The 15,972-nt window shown below is 35.8% G+C and overlaps 1 protein-coding gene across 2 annotated transcripts; it reads right to left on the bottom strand.

Annotated features, from left to right (window-relative positions):
• Nucleotides 1–5,122: 5,122 nt before the first annotated feature.
• Nucleotides 5,123–14,476, bottom strand: LOC110039400 (fe-S cluster assembly factor HCF101, chloroplastic; the record flags this gene model as incomplete). 2 transcript variants are annotated; one of them, XM_020744441.1, is given in 6 exon segments in its annotated part: nucleotides 5,123–5,176; nucleotides 5,253–5,342; nucleotides 5,612–5,707; nucleotides 5,807–5,876; nucleotides 14,119–14,261; nucleotides 14,337–14,476. In XM_020744441.1, coding segments are annotated over 6 exon segments (543 nt in total), but the record flags the coding sequence as incomplete, so codon positions are not given.
• Between the last annotated feature and the right edge of the window lie 1,496 nt (nucleotides 14,477–15,972).

Below are 15,972 nucleotides of genomic sequence, written 5' to 3' on the forward strand. Positions count from 1 at the left end.
GGTTTATAGTCAAATAGAGAGTCTTGATAAGACAAATCCAACAAGCCCAAGACCAATCAATTTCGACATTATTAAGACACTTAAATGTCCCTAAAATGACATCCAATCAAGGAAATCATTCTGGGCAATACGAGGTAGTGGTCCAAATTCATGTCTTATTTACAGGGAATGTTATTCACAGACTCTATGAATAGAGCCCTACTCCCTACATGAATTGGGGAAGAGCTAGAACAGAAGTCCGATCAGGAGTTGATTTCCAGAGTTGTTTTGGACTAAGGACTCGACGATCACTCCCAAAATTGTCAACCACTGTCAACCACCGCTAGAAGGCCACCATTGACCACCGTCCATCGCCCTTTACTCGTTATAATTGGTGGATCTTATGGAGTAACGACGAACTTCGCAACGAAGTCCCATTAGGAGTAACAATGTAAGTTGCAGATTTACGAAGCACCATGCTTTGTAATAATTGGTTTAAAAAAATCTGATAAAAATTTTGGAAATTTTGAAATGTACTCTAATTTTGCATTCCTCAGATTTCAATCGAATCAATTTTATAAAATTTTATAGGTCAAATCGATCAATTCAATATAAAGCACTATATATAACTTATGAATGAATTGGAAGATATAAAAATCAGAAGTTATAAGTTTAATTAATCTTAATTAAACCATAATCCCTCCTTAATCTTGCTTTACTGTTCTTAACTGACTTCCACATGATATTTATCTTTATATGGCGTTGAATGGGGGGATCCTTCCAGAGCCTTTGATTCCTCTCCCTGTTCTCGGTTTCGTTGCACGAAGTCTCTCCAAATTCTTCCTCTTCCCGTGAGTTCAGCGTTCAGTTATTGCAGAAGGTGTTATTCTGCACAGTAGCAAAATCGTAATCAGCAGCAGGCAAGCAACCCGCAGAGAGCCGCAGCTCTCTGTTTAAACTTCAGGGATGAAATTAGTGAGTGAGAAACCTTCTTTCATGTTATTTAAGACATTCATTTGTTTCTTCACATTTTCATTTCGAGATTTGTTATGAATCGTGCATCGCTTTTGTTTAAATTTCTATTTTCTATAATAGTTGCATTGATATGTAAAGTTATATCTATGTTGCAGATAGATATTTATAATTTGAGAGCTTGGATGAAAAACAGATTATATCCAAGATGAAAAGGACTCACAGATGAGTTTTTAAATGGCGTTGAGAAATTCATGCAGGTGCCATCACGCCCTTGGTCTACGCGGATCGGGGGCCCTGCTAACGTGTGAAACACTCCGCCTAAGGACTCACAGATGAGTTTTTAAATGGCGTTGAGAAATTCATGCAGGTGCCATCACGCTATTGGTCTACGCGGATCGGGGGCCCAGCTAACGTCGGAAAGAGAGCAGGTCTCTTGTAGCCGGCCCATGGCCAACTCTTTCCGTGGAAGACTCGACAGAAAGCTAGCATTAGGTCTAAAGATGAGTGACCGGATAGATCGTTTTCAGGATAAGTTTCGGTGTCCTTGTGTGAAGAACAAAAAACAAGTGTTTCTGCCACCCGAAAAAACTATGTTGGATTTTTACCGCAAGATATTCAAACCTAATTATTTCTACTGGACTGCACATGATGAGCAAGAACTTGAATTCCAGTTTGAGCAAAGTGTCTCAATAAGCTACGCCCTACCTACATAGGAATTTAATCCTAGCATATATGAAGAAACGGTTCATGATGCTCAAAGAGCTCAATTTGTTGAGAGAGTTCAACACGAACCTGAAACACCGAACAACAAATTACAACAGTTCTAAGACTTACTAAATGCTGCATAACAACATTTATATTATGGTTGCACTACACATATAAAGTTATCAGTGATGCTGAGAATGTTGACCATCAAATCTGATTTTAACATGCTCAGAGAATCATTCAATTATGTTGCAACATTTTTGAAAGAGACGAGTCTTGCAAAAAATTTAGTGTTGGATGACCTGTATAGAACTAAAATGTGGTTTCAAAGTTAGAGTTACAATGTTAGATGATCGATTGTTATTTTAATGGCTACATGATATATTAAAAGGTCGATGCAGCCGAGACGGCTTGCCAATTTTGTGGTTCAGATAAATTCAAACAAAAGGGAAGAAAAAGTAAAAATAAAAAAAAACTCCATACAAGCGCCTCTTTTATTTTCCGCTCATACCACGACTTCAGAGATTTTTTGCTTCCATGAGTACAACCACTCACATAACCTGAAACAGTGTTGGATCCATTGATAATAACTCGATGAGGCCTTGAGACATTTTAATCATACTTACCCGGACTTTGTAACTGAAGCACGTAATGTTAGACTTAGGTTATGTGCAGATGGCTTCACCCCGTACAGTTGCGTCGCAAACCTGTACTTATCCTGGCCAATGATTATTAAGCCATACAATTTGCCCTTCGAAATGCACATGACTGTGTCGTTCTTGTTTCTGACCAGAGCTTATTTCCTCATAAACTTATAATGTTTACATTGCTAATCGTTGTACCGACGGGATAATATCGGTCGGGAGTCGGGTAAGGGTCTTTCCACCATACAAAATTGTGATGTTTACATCACTAACTATTGTGTCGGCGGGAACCGACGGGACAATATCGATCAAGAGTGTGTTAGGATTTGTTTATGGTGATCCTTACAGAGACAGATGTGTATATAAAGATATAAAGTAAGAATAAAGATAAAGTAAATGCATATAGAAAATTTGAGTAGTTTCATTTAGAAAAGATCATTGATACATGCATTTGCATTTATAAGATTTCGCTTAAAAAAATGAAAGACTAACATATTATAAAATTTCTTTTAGAGATATGAAGACCAACATGCATATTGATTTCTTTTCATTAGGTTACTGTTGTTAAGAAGTATGATTACCCTTGAGTTAACTGCAGATAAATCATTATGTTGCTTTAATATTTTATTTAGGTTTTGAATTTTGAATAAGATAAAAAGAAGAGGATCAAATAAGTATAGGAGGCGAGAACAGAAATCAGAAATGTACATATTTCTACTAGTTAATTTTAATTGTTTTGTTTAGTGGTTATGTCATAAGTTAATTTTAATTGTTTTGTTTAGTGGTTATGTCATGATTTTAATTGTTTTGTTTAGTGGTTATGTCATAATTTTTTTTTAAATTAAACTGTTAGTGATAAAAATAAAATAGCTAAGAAACCATTTCCACCGCTTGATCATTTGTTCTCATCATGATTAATTCAAAACCTGGGTCGTGTCGTGGCAGAGTGAAGGCTGGAAGGCGCGGTGAAACCAAAGGATGTGGACGGCGACAACGAAGGGGAGTTGCGGAAAGAGTAGCAAGCTGGAAGGAGAGGAATGGATGGTTGGGTGGCTGGAACAACAAAAAACAGAAGGAAAATGTTGTTCACGGGCAGTTGCAATAGGGGAGAATGCCGAAAAAAATGATGGGGGATGTGAAGAAATACAGGACAGCAAAAGGACAACTATCCAGGGTGGCGGCAGTAAGGGCAGATGTTGGATTGGGAAAATTGCAGGGAAAACAACAAGGTATGGTCGTTTGGGGGAAGTTACAATAATGGAGGGAGATTGGGAGCAACATGGGGAGGATGTGAAAAGGGATAGAAGATAAACACTACCATGAAAGAGAGATACTGTCGGAGCACCACCCATACCCTCAAATACGCCTTCAAAAGGAGAAACGCACGTCGGCGGCTATCCTAATAGAAATCCAAGCCAAAACCTGAATTCCAAACCCTAATACAAGACACATATAAAAATGGACTAAAAAGGAATGAAGTATAATAGGAAGAAAGAATAAGAAAGTAAAATGAGGTTATTTGGGCGCCTCTTGCGATATATATTTTCGAGATACTGTAGCAACTACAGTATCATGTCTGCGGCAAGCTCCCGCGTCACTGGCAATCAATTGCCATGTCACTAATTCGAGGGCCAAGCGAATGCTCCCCCAATTAATACTGCAATTGCCATGCTGTCTTTGGCAATCTGGAAGTTACAATTGCTCCTTGAGATGGACCTTTAGGTGGGCAGCTAGCAGCCACACCTTCATATAATACCAATAAGAATTATTCTTTCTTAATCCAGGAAGTAAATACAGAATCTATGAGACTTAAATGCCAGTAACATATTTAATTGTATAAACCCATGAAAACTATGAAATCATCTTATTTTGTAAGTGTAGATACATTTATTGACTTCAGGAAGGATATAGGTAACTAAGTCCTCCAGCGCAGTATGAATTCTAGAGAATTTAAGAGATCCAATGTAGATTTCCTGCATGGGCGGCTTTGATTACCTTCAATACAGTAGATTTGGAGTTTCTAATCTTTGTTGGCCTTCAAAAAATTAAAGAGAAACACCTCATTCTCACCCATCTCATAATGACTTTCAAACTTCAAGTAGTCAAAACAGGTTTACTACTAGTTCATCAATAGGTTTATAAGAAAATAACGACAGCATATGAAACAAACCTACACTAATGTAGATGTGCATTTATTGCCATTATCCAAAGGCTTCTTAGAGGTTTGACAATTCCTACTGATTTCATTGGGATGCAGGTCTTCAACTAGGATCATTCCACTGTCATTCACATTGATGTGTTACTTTCTCGTGTTTAGATAGCTAAATATTTCTTACATGTACCCTGATAAAGCTCAGATTTAATAAGGTGATGATAAACTAAAAAAAAGGCATAACTAAGCGGTTCATTGTTCCACTAACAAATGAATGCAGAGTAAAAAGAATATAAAATAAATGCAATATATCGAAAAAAAAAATCAATTAATCGGTTAAGTATGCTATAAATGCAGGATATTATACTTTTGTGTTCACTTAAAATAAAATTAATTCCATGTATAACCCTGTAGGAACAATGGCCAGCAGCTTTGCTGGATGGGGGGGCAAGCAAAACTTCACACATTTTTAATGTATATGGAAATCATCCAAACCGCAAAATAAAAATATAATGAAAATGAACTAGATAAAAAATACCAAATATCTCTATGTACTAGCCTGCATTCTCTTTTCATCAAATAAAATACATGAAAATTCTAATCCCCATTTAGTTTACTTTAAAATCAACAGTTTCCAAGTTCATTTTAGAGAATTTTTAGCACATACCGTTGGCCGAATGGGAAGATCAAAGAGATGAGGAATTCCGAACTGCTGTACAACCTAGACAAGTTAATTGACCTATTAGAACAAATATAACTGCTAATAAGAATAGAAAAAGTTTTCATAAGCCACATGCCTGAGCCCCAGAGCCCTTTCCAAAAGGGTAATAACGCTTTCCATCAGCATCAAAATAGCACATGTTTTCAACTACAGCAACACACGGGACCTGCAAAAAAATACACAAACCAGGACTTACCATTAAGCAGGAAAAATTTATGTTGACACAACTAACCTTCATGCAAGCACTATATTCACTTATCCCGAATTTACAGAAGCAATAACATGCTGAACAAAGAATTTTAAATAGACTTTTCATTTTATGAACAAGCTAAAATAACATCTTCGACAATATTGATTGCTTAAATGTTGCATTAATTTGGGTACAGTAAAAAGCTTGATTCACTTAAAGGATACTCAACATTGCTGCAAGCAAACCTTAAGTTTTGAAAACATGCGAACTCCTTTGGCCACATCGATAAATGCTAGCTTCTGGGGTGTAGTGACAATTACTGCTGCAGTTAATGGAGCTACCTAGAAAAAAGTAACTTATGTTTGCCATAAAAAATAAATAAAAGAACAAAAAATTGTCAATAAGTAATAGTTCTAGAAAAATGAATTGACAGACTACACCTGGCACAAAGTAAGCTGAATGTCACCAGTTCCAGGAGGCATATCAATAACAAGGTAATCCAGCTCTCCCCTGCATGGTGCAAGAGTCAGAAAAACTGTGTAATTTTACATCCAAAGGAAGTATCTTGTCATAAGAGAAAAAGAATGTGATGAACGGGAGGCAATGCATTATTTTGAAGATAAATGATGTAGTGGACTCATGATTCATCCATTTTTCAAGTGAAAGAAAATGAGGGTAAAATTAAGCGGATAAGCCTCATGCATGTGTGTGCTTTGCGGCTGTCAGGGCCTCAGATATGATACGGCTTGTGGTCCCGCAGATAAGCATTCACATGTGCTTTGCCTGTGTGTTTTAGCAAATATGGGATATTGTGCAGAGTTGAAGCAAACATGCTAGCATGGAAGTTGTGTTGGACCTATGTGTTGATTTCAACTGATTATGAAAGTTATATTTAATTGAGAACACATTCATGAAATAATTTAACATATTAAGACTGATTTTATAAGAACCTTATCTACTACCTTAGGTCATGCAAAGTCTATAAATAGTGATCTAAGGCATACAATCCTAGACTTGTAGATTGAAAAAGAAAATCATTTTCGAGTTTAAAACTTATGAGTGCAATTTAGGGTGTGATTCCTTGAGTGTGGGAAAAAATGCGATAGTTTAATTCTGAGGGAATTCATCGTCTTGTACCGACATGAAACTTGATTTTTATTATGTCACTTTCTTTGTCAATTTCTTCCATACAATTAATTATAAACTATTTTAGTGTTTATGATTTTGGCCAAAAGAGTACATCATCAACATCAAATCCTTAATCCCGCTACGTGGGGTCATGAATGCTTTTTCTCCATTGACATTGAGTCCTATTTAGTCATATTTTCATTTAGTTCTAATAAATTAAGATCATTTTGGCCAAAAGAGTAATATATTAAAAACATAATTTAGTGAGAATTGATTCATTTCCTTCTTGATTTAATTTCTCATTTTAATATAATCTATACAATAATTTTTCATTTCTAATTTAACCCTTTTCATTCAATTTAAGTATTTAGTCTTTTTAATATATTAAAGAATTCATATTAGTCGAATGTATTCTCAAAATTTTGCACCCGTAGGTACCCTCAAAATTTTACACCCGAAGGTACATTTTTATCATTTCAATCTCTTTTTTCGTGCACAGATACATACAATCCCTTATTAGTACATTCAGGGGGTAAATCTTGATTGATTTAAACATTTATTTATCATTTCATATCAATTTAAAATCATTTAAATGTAATTTCATATGTCAATTATTTTTCTCTCATTTATGAGATATCATTCAAACATTCAAATGCAAAACATAAATAAAATATTTTTTTTAAAAATAATATTGCAAGTTCATTTTTTATCAATTTGAAATATAGCCTCTAAATTGTCTTCATTTTGCATTCCACTCAAGCTGGACATTCTTTCCCACCAACTTGGAAAATGGCAAAGCCGTTTGTAAAAAGCCTTTGACGAACCTCCTGTAATATATTGTCAAACCAAAAAAACTGCGTACCTCACTAACATTCTATGAAGTAGGACATTCCACAATTTCATTCACCTTCTGAGAATCAACTGAAATTCCCTGACCAATGATAATGTGTCCCAAAAATGCAATGTTTCGCAGCAATAATTCACATTTTGAAAATTCTGCATATAACTGATTTTGTCTCGGCAGATCTAACATCATCCTCAAATGCTTGGCATGATCTTTATCGGTTCTTGAATAAATTAGAATATTGTCAATGAAAAAAATAAAAAATTGTTTCACATATGGCTTGAAAATTCGATTCATCAAGTCCATGAAAATTATAGAGCATTAGTTAAATCAATAGACATAATTAAGAATTCATAATAACCATACATAGTCTTAAAAACTGTCTTAGTTATATCTACCTCCTTGACTATGACCTGATGATATTTCAATCTTAGATCAATTCGGAAAAATACAGTTGGACCTTCTAATTGATCATATAGCTCGTCAATCCTAGGCAAATGATATTTGTTCTTGATCGTCACTCCTTTATGTAATCAATACATGACCACATGGATCCATCATTCTTCTTGACGAATAATACTGAAACATTCCACAGTGAATTACTTGCTCTGATAAAAACCTTATTGATCAATTCCTGTAACTGACATTTCAATTCCTGCAATTCCTTTCGAGTCATCCTATATGAAGATTTGTATATTGCAGATTTTCCTGATTGAACATCGAAAATACCAAATTCAACTTTTTGTTCTGGCAGTAGTCCTATACAACAAAAAATTCTGAAACTGCTAGAATGTTTTTTAATTCATGTACATCTTTATTTAACACTTCTAGTTTTGCCAAAAATATCAGTTCACCACTTGGCAAACATTTCTCAACATTCATTGCACAAATCCGAGAAGATTGTGCATTTCGATCACATAAGACAGAATGGATTTTCACCAGGCAATTCCAGCTTCACCCGTCTTTTCCAGAATTGAATTTTAGCAAAATGATTTACTAACCAATCTTTCCCAAAAATAACATTAAATGTCTGAATTGGTATGATAATCAACTCCATTGACAACTTATCTTGCACATGAACATACACTACACATTTTCTATTGGCATAAAACTCAATTACCGAGGGCGTAATAACACACAAAACAAGAGTAAAATGCATAATATCGACATACAAATTGGCAGCAAACTCATTAGAAATAAAGGAATGTGATGCACCTGAATCAAATAAAACAGTGCTAGACAAATCTTGAATTAGCAGTGCACCTGTAACCACTTCCTCAGATTCTTTGGTTTCTTGAGGGGTAATTGCAAAAACTCGGGCTCTTACTGGTTGCTATGTTCTACATTCTGAAACTTGACCTTTGTTTGCACTGAAGACTTTCCCAAAAACTAAGTTCTGTTGGGTTGACTGCCTTCCAAAAATTTTCTAGACTATCTTGTACTTGGATTGCTTGTGGTTTGCTGTCTTTCTTCTTTTCTTTTGGACAATTCATTTGAATATGTTCTGGTTGTCCACATTCTTAACATTTTCCGATCTCGATCAAACACTGCCCAAAATGTCTCTTCCCACACTTTTCACAAAGTGGCTTTTCTAACTAAAGTTGTTTCTACTTGCTTTCTAATTTAGTTTTCTTGCTTTGAAATTGTTCTCTTTGGTAAAAATCCTTTTTGCTTGCCTGCTTGAGGTTGCCACTGTTGACTAAAAAAGTTCAGCTTATTTTCATATCTTTTTGTTTTTTCAACAAGCACGAAGAAATCGCTTATTTCAAATAGAGCTAATGCTAATCTCAACTGATCTATGAGACTGCGCAGAAATCTGGAACATTTTTCCTCCAGGGTGCTGACATAGTGGGGTGCATATCTAAAAAGAGAAGCGAATTCTGCCTCATATTGCATAATTGTCTTAGACGCCTGAGTTAGATTGAATAACTTATCTTGCAATGTTAATTTAATTTAAAGCAGAATAAACCAATCCTTAAAAAATTTAACAAATTCTTCCCACTGAATCTGTGGAAGAGATGTCAACTGAAAATTTTCCCTATGTTGTGCCTCCCTTCACCTTTCTGCATCGCCTTCTAACATGAAAGTAGCTAGTACCACTTTTCTATTTTTCGTACAAATCATATCATCGAGAATTTTTTCAATCTTCAAAAGCCATTTTTCAGCAACTGTAGGATCACTAGCACCCTTGAATGCAGGTGTCTTGAAAGACTGAAATATCTTTAAGTGTCAATCCACTTCTACTCTAGTTTCAGATATGGGTCTTGTACTGGTGAAGGATCTTTCGATAGCAGTCATTTTATCAACCACTTCTGATATCAGTTGCACAAGGTCCTATAGCTCAGTAGTTCTGGTGTCTACAGTTGAGCAGTCATTTTATCAACCACTTGTGATATCAGTTGCACAATATCCTATAGCTCAGTAGTTCTGGTGTCTACAGTTGTGGTTCTGATTTTCATTTATGCCCAAAACAGAGTCAGCTCGAACTTCATGCTCTGCATTTGGCCTAAAAGAATGGTCTTCCGTGTTTTCTGATTCTTCTCCAGAAATATTTATCTGTATTGACACAACTTATTATTCATATGCAATCTATCATATAATAATTTTATCATGCACATATGACACCTTAAATTGTAAGAGTTACCCACCCCAGCTTGATCAACCTATAGCTCAGTGTAAATCATTTCAAATTTAATCTCATTCTTACTTCTTCTAAATCCAACATGCTTCAATCATTCGTTTCATCCAATAACCATGCTTAATCATGCTTTGATACCACTTTATGTCACACACCAACTAACCCCCTCGGTATGGTCAATCGTGGTATCACACATGCTTACAATTTGGTCAAACCAACGCTCACAAGCACTCATCCAAACTTTTATAATCATGGTCAAATGAGTGATGAATTAGGTGTATCACACATGCTTACAATTTGGTCAAACCAACGCCACAAGCACTCATCCAAACTTTTACCAAATGAGTGATGAATTAGGCTTAGGTTAACTGGATCGTCATGACATACTTGATACATTGCATGTCAAAGTTTATTCATATTTACGAAAGCATAAAATCTTATTATCACAATATAGATATATAGAGTTGTTAAACAAAATAAATAAATATATACCCAAAAAGACTGTACAGGCTCCCAACTATGGAACAAAAAAATGTAAAAGTCACCTGGCTACTCTCCCTAGTACTCGTTGCCCTACTTAGAAGGCAACAACATAGAATGAGCAAAACTAGTTGAACAAAATAATTAAAGCTAAAATAAGATTTTAAACATTAAATGAAATTAACTTGCATGTTCAACTGAAATTATACATGTCTACATACAATTATAACATGTTGGCATAATAAAACACATGAAAAGAGAGCAGGTACAGGTAGTATAAAAATCAACTATATTGTACCATGCAGGTCATAAGCATGAAATCATAAGTATAAGTATGTTCATTTATTTCATTGAGATCATATCAAAAGAATGTCATTTGTTTAATGTATGAGGTTCAACTATTTTCATGTTCTTTCATCATGGGTCATCACCCTGCCCCAAAGACTATATAAACTATCGATAAATGTTAGACTTCCCCCAACATAGCAGTTATCGATAGCCTCCCTTAGACCCATGGTTCTATCACCGTCTAATTCCAACATTTCCCAGAGTTTTGTCCTCGTATAAATACTAGTCCTGTATAATATACTTGCAAGCACTCATGTAATAGTCTATCCTTTAACATTTATCGTGACATTTCTTAAAGCATAATGTCTGTAGCAACATTCATAAGGCATTTCATTAAGCAAAATTCTTGTAAATAGGTATTTTATATCTCATAAGCATGAATTATAACTGAATAAATATCTGGAAGCAATCAGTGTCATATGCATGATTATCTGGATCAAAAAATAGTATAAAATTATTTGTAGCATAATAAAAGTCAACTGAGATACATAAATTAATTGTATGTATTAATCTACAATATGCCAAAATTCTTAAATACATTTGTGTCAAACTAAAAATTATATGAAATCTATAGAAAAGTATTTTTCTTAATTTAGCATAAGCTTATTTGATTTGATTTGATTGAACAACCCCATGACAAGTTTCTATATGCTCGTCTCGAGCTCGTTGCCTCGTATACACAACCTGGGGAACGTAGACATCACATGAATTCATAACATTCGGGTTCATAACATGATTTAACCAAAACATAGCTTATTAGTCCAAAACATACCTCAAATGGGCTTCTCAATATAAATTGCCCTTCAAAAACTAGCTAAACTCCTTCCTATCACCTCTAACTTAACTTTCCATACGCTAGACTCGTGCTAAAAACCTTTTAGAAGCTTGCAAGATGATTACAACACTTCCAGCACACAATTGGCGCCTTTGACGGCTGTCGGGAATGAGGAAAGCATTATGAGGCAAACTTCAATACGAAAGTGAGAGAAAAAATGAATGCTTAAAGTTGCGAGATAAAGGGAAATGTGCTTATGAATTTACTTTGAAGCCCTAAAATCCCAAGTTGCAACTTCTCAATGTCATCCAGTTTGCCTGCTAGTTTGCGGTCCTTGCACTGTACCAAGGGTTGTGGGCCCTGTTTTTCCCGAGCTGTAGCGATTGTGTGACGGACAATCAAAGAGAGAGATGGAATAGGGGAGGAAAATCAAAGCACGGGACTCCCTATTCGACCGAACGAAGGGATTAAAATGTGTGAGGGTAGGTTGTGAACAGTGGATCTAAGGATAAAGGGAGAATTAATTAGAGACTAATTAGGTTATATAAATTTAATAAAGCTTATAATTTCAATATTTTATAACTCTCAATCTATTCACAATTTGCATATAGTGTTTTATATCAATTTGATCGATTGCATGCATAAAATTTGATAAAAGTATTTTGATCAAATAACGAGAGATGAAAATTTTGAGATAAATTTCAATTGTGTCAAACTTTACTTGATACTAGGAAATTTGGGCAATATATGGCGGCATCGACAATCTCAAATAAACCCACATAAAGCGGTGACGTCAACTTCTTACGCAAGCGCCAGCACAAGATGCCCTCTCAGTAGGTTCTCCAACACGCGATGGTTTCTCATTTTCTTCTTCCACTTCCTTTATCGCATAGAAAAAGAAAGAACGACACCGCATGTGTGTCGCCAGCCTCCCTTTCCTGCCTCTACTTCTGACTTCTTCCTCTTCTAAAAAAACCATAAAATTTTTCATCCGCACACGAGCATTCTCGCTCTCACCTCCTTGGTTTATTTCTTCACTTCGTATAATGTTTGAAAATGGGACATACAACTCTTAAAATACCCTTAGAGACGGTTATCCATGTCGTTTGAAATTTTATTTTATTTATTTATTTATTTACAGATATTACAATCTTCCCTCAAAAAAATTTCATCCTCCAAAACTGAAAAGTTTGATATAAAAGCAAACATACCTTAATTAAAGAATTGGAAACATCTTTCTTGCAAGTTTGAAACTTTCCCTCTCGCTGCTACCAACACCCATTTGTTATCGCAACCTCTTCTAGCTAATTAACCACCCTTTGCTACCTTTCAAGAGGTCTAAACCCTCGCCGATCACCACCACCACTCCACAATCTACTTTAGTTTGAATTTGTATTGTCATTTGTTTCAATTTCATACTTCCATTTTGTTGGGTTGTAATTTTATATTTGATTTCAGTAATAATATTTGTTTTTCCAAACGTTGTTAGCTAACTCCAATATCTCAAACCTAAATGTGATGATTCATGGATGCCCCATACAAATTCATTCAAGACCCTTAGGCTTGATGGAAATATTTACATTTATTCTTATCAGGAGCATCACATTTAGGGTTAAGTTCTGTGCTATTATGTATTTTTTGTTATATATTTTTTCTCATTAATTGTTTCATTTTATTTTATATATTTATTTTGTACTTAAGTACATGCTCGTTTTGATGACTAAGAATGCTTTTATTTCTTGGCTTTATAATTTATTTGATTAGCACGAAACATTGAGAAAGCGTTGGTGGACTCTTGGGCATTATGTATTTTCATGGTACAATTCATAGGAGCTGAAATATTTCAAGTTGAGTAGACTGATATGGTAAACTCTTGGCATATTTGTTTCCAAAGAAAGGGGGAAATTCAAACATTATAATTTATTTGACGAGCCTCTTACAAGCAATCGCTTGCGGGCATCCAAGTCTAGAATATGGTGTGGCTTTCAGGGATTGAAGATAAGCCTTCTGTTAGTGTTTTGCCAATTTATTTTAGCAAATGTGGACTTGTGTGGACTCGAGGTGGATGTGCGATTTGCATTGTATCTAAGGGCTGGCCGGTTTCAATAAATCAAATTGGTGAAAAAAAAAACCATATAGGTCATTCTACATAAAATTTCAATGACAATAAGTAAATTAAATTATCCCCCACCTATAAAAGCATAAACACTCAGATGGAACATAACATTTCACCACTGACGTTTGCATGTTTTGCACAATGCTTGATTTAAAGTGGTCACAAGGAAAACCCACAATAAGTGGCAAATCCAACAAATCTCTGAAATGTTTAAACCGGAGATCTCAGGTTAATATTCTATTACTAGTTATTATGGAAACAACATTTTTTGCACATATGTGCTGCATATAGTAAAGAGAAGCCAACATTAACTGTATTTCCCTTTTAGAATGTATTTACAAAAGATGAAATGTTTGCAAAGTACACACCTTGCTCCAATGAAGAGAAAACAATTTAAAGCATAATAATGATATGCGATCATACCATTCAGCAGTAGTAAGTAGTTGATTGATGACCCCTGAAACCATAGGACCACGCATTATTGCACGCCCTTGTCCAACAAAACCAAAAGAAACTAATTTGACGCCCAAGTATTCTGCTGGAAGTAGGGTTTTATTTTCTGGGCTCTAGAAGAAGCTGGATCAGGAGCATTGTAAGAAACTTTATGTTTTTGCATGAAAATTCAGCGAATGTCTTAATACCATTTGTAGCAAACGATTCTCAGGAGAGACCATTGTTGGCAGACTTGGACCATAAACATCAGCATCAAATATGCCAACTCTAGCACCCATATCAGCTAATGTATAGGCAAGGTTTACTGCTATAGTCGATTTCCCAACGCCTCCCTGTAATTTTAGAATAAATGTACGCTGTTAAAGCACAGAAAGGTATTAATAATGAAAATTCTAAGAAAAATAATTCAACCAAAGGGCGACTATTCAATATCACCAAATAAAAAAGGCACTTTATTATTTCATAATTTTAACAATTTTTGTCTTTGTGAAATTAGGAAATTTGAAATTTGACTTCAATGATTCTGCCAAACCATGGAAGAGAGAATATTCTTTCTTCATGAACTTCCTAATTTCAAAATTCAATAGTGTGGAATTCAATGCAATCAGAATTATTAAAACTCAACAATGTCAACCACTCATCAGTTATTCTCGTATGGTTAAATAACCTTAGCTCTGCTATCCATGTTCTCGATAAACCCAGTAGCATCATGGATAAAGTTGAAAACACGGGTTCAAGTTGGATGCCAACTTAGAAGTGAAGAAAATAACACAAGATACTCATAGTTATTGACGCAAGGCTAGGGAGGAGCCGAACTGAGAGTTGGTTGAACCGGTTCAACCAGTTAGACGAAGTGGGTCGGCCGAAGTGAAAGGGATATGTTGCTTTCTCTGTTTTAGCGTTAGTTTTTATTATATTTTATGTCAGGACAGCCACTGGAATCCCCTGTTTTCCCTCTTAGGGCTGTAATCGATGACGAGTGGTGCTCCGGCTATATCTCGCTTTGAGGAGGTGCTTTTCCTTGACTTCCCCGCCCTCCACAACCTCGCTGCCGTTGCCGCCACACCTCCCTGCTGCAATTGTCAAACAGTCCAGGGGGGTTGTTTTCATGCAGTGCCACCTGATGTTCAACTTCCCATGTCGTAACCGAACCACCTGGCCTCCTTCCTTGTTGTAATGTCCCCTGCAAGCCTACACCAATCTCTGGAACAATCCCAACCGCCAGCCTTCGTTCCATTCCCTGTAGTAATTCCACTACCTGCCTCACCCATCCTAGCAGTAATCCCAACCGCCAAGCTTCGTTCCACTCCCTGCTGTAATTCCACTGCCAGCCTCGCCCATTCCAGCAGCAAACCCCAAAACACCAGCCTTCATCCCTCCTAGTTGCTACCCAACAGCCAGCCTTCTTCTCTCCTCCTACTCAAACCTCGAACCAGCCCACTACTCCTGCTGGCGAGCCGCAACCCAACATATCCGCCCCGTCCTAGGGTGTCTTTTGTGTTTGTATTGGTATTTTTCCATTGTCAAGAGTTGTCATTTGTAACCCATTTGAAATTTAAGAATACTATTTGCATTTAAATTGTGCTTTGGGTTAACCCCAGTATTATTTGATATCAGAGCTAGTCTAACCCTAGTCCTATACTAGGGTTTCCTGGCATTGGCCTTACCCATCTACCATAAATTTTCTTTCTTATTCCCAAATCATAGCCAGGCTTTAACCTAACCCTAATTTCTCCTTGTTGATTTTCAAAATCAGCAATCGTTAATCAATTTTTACACACTCTTTCATCTCCCAACTCTACATGTCACCAAGGAGATACATTT

Source organism: Phalaenopsis equestris, unplaced genomic scaffold (assembly GCF_001263595.1).
Source record: "Phalaenopsis equestris unplaced genomic scaffold, ASM126359v1 Scaffold000002, whole genome shotgun sequence".
Classification (NCBI taxonomy): domain Eukaryota; kingdom Viridiplantae; phylum Streptophyta; class Magnoliopsida; order Asparagales; family Orchidaceae; genus Phalaenopsis; species Phalaenopsis equestris.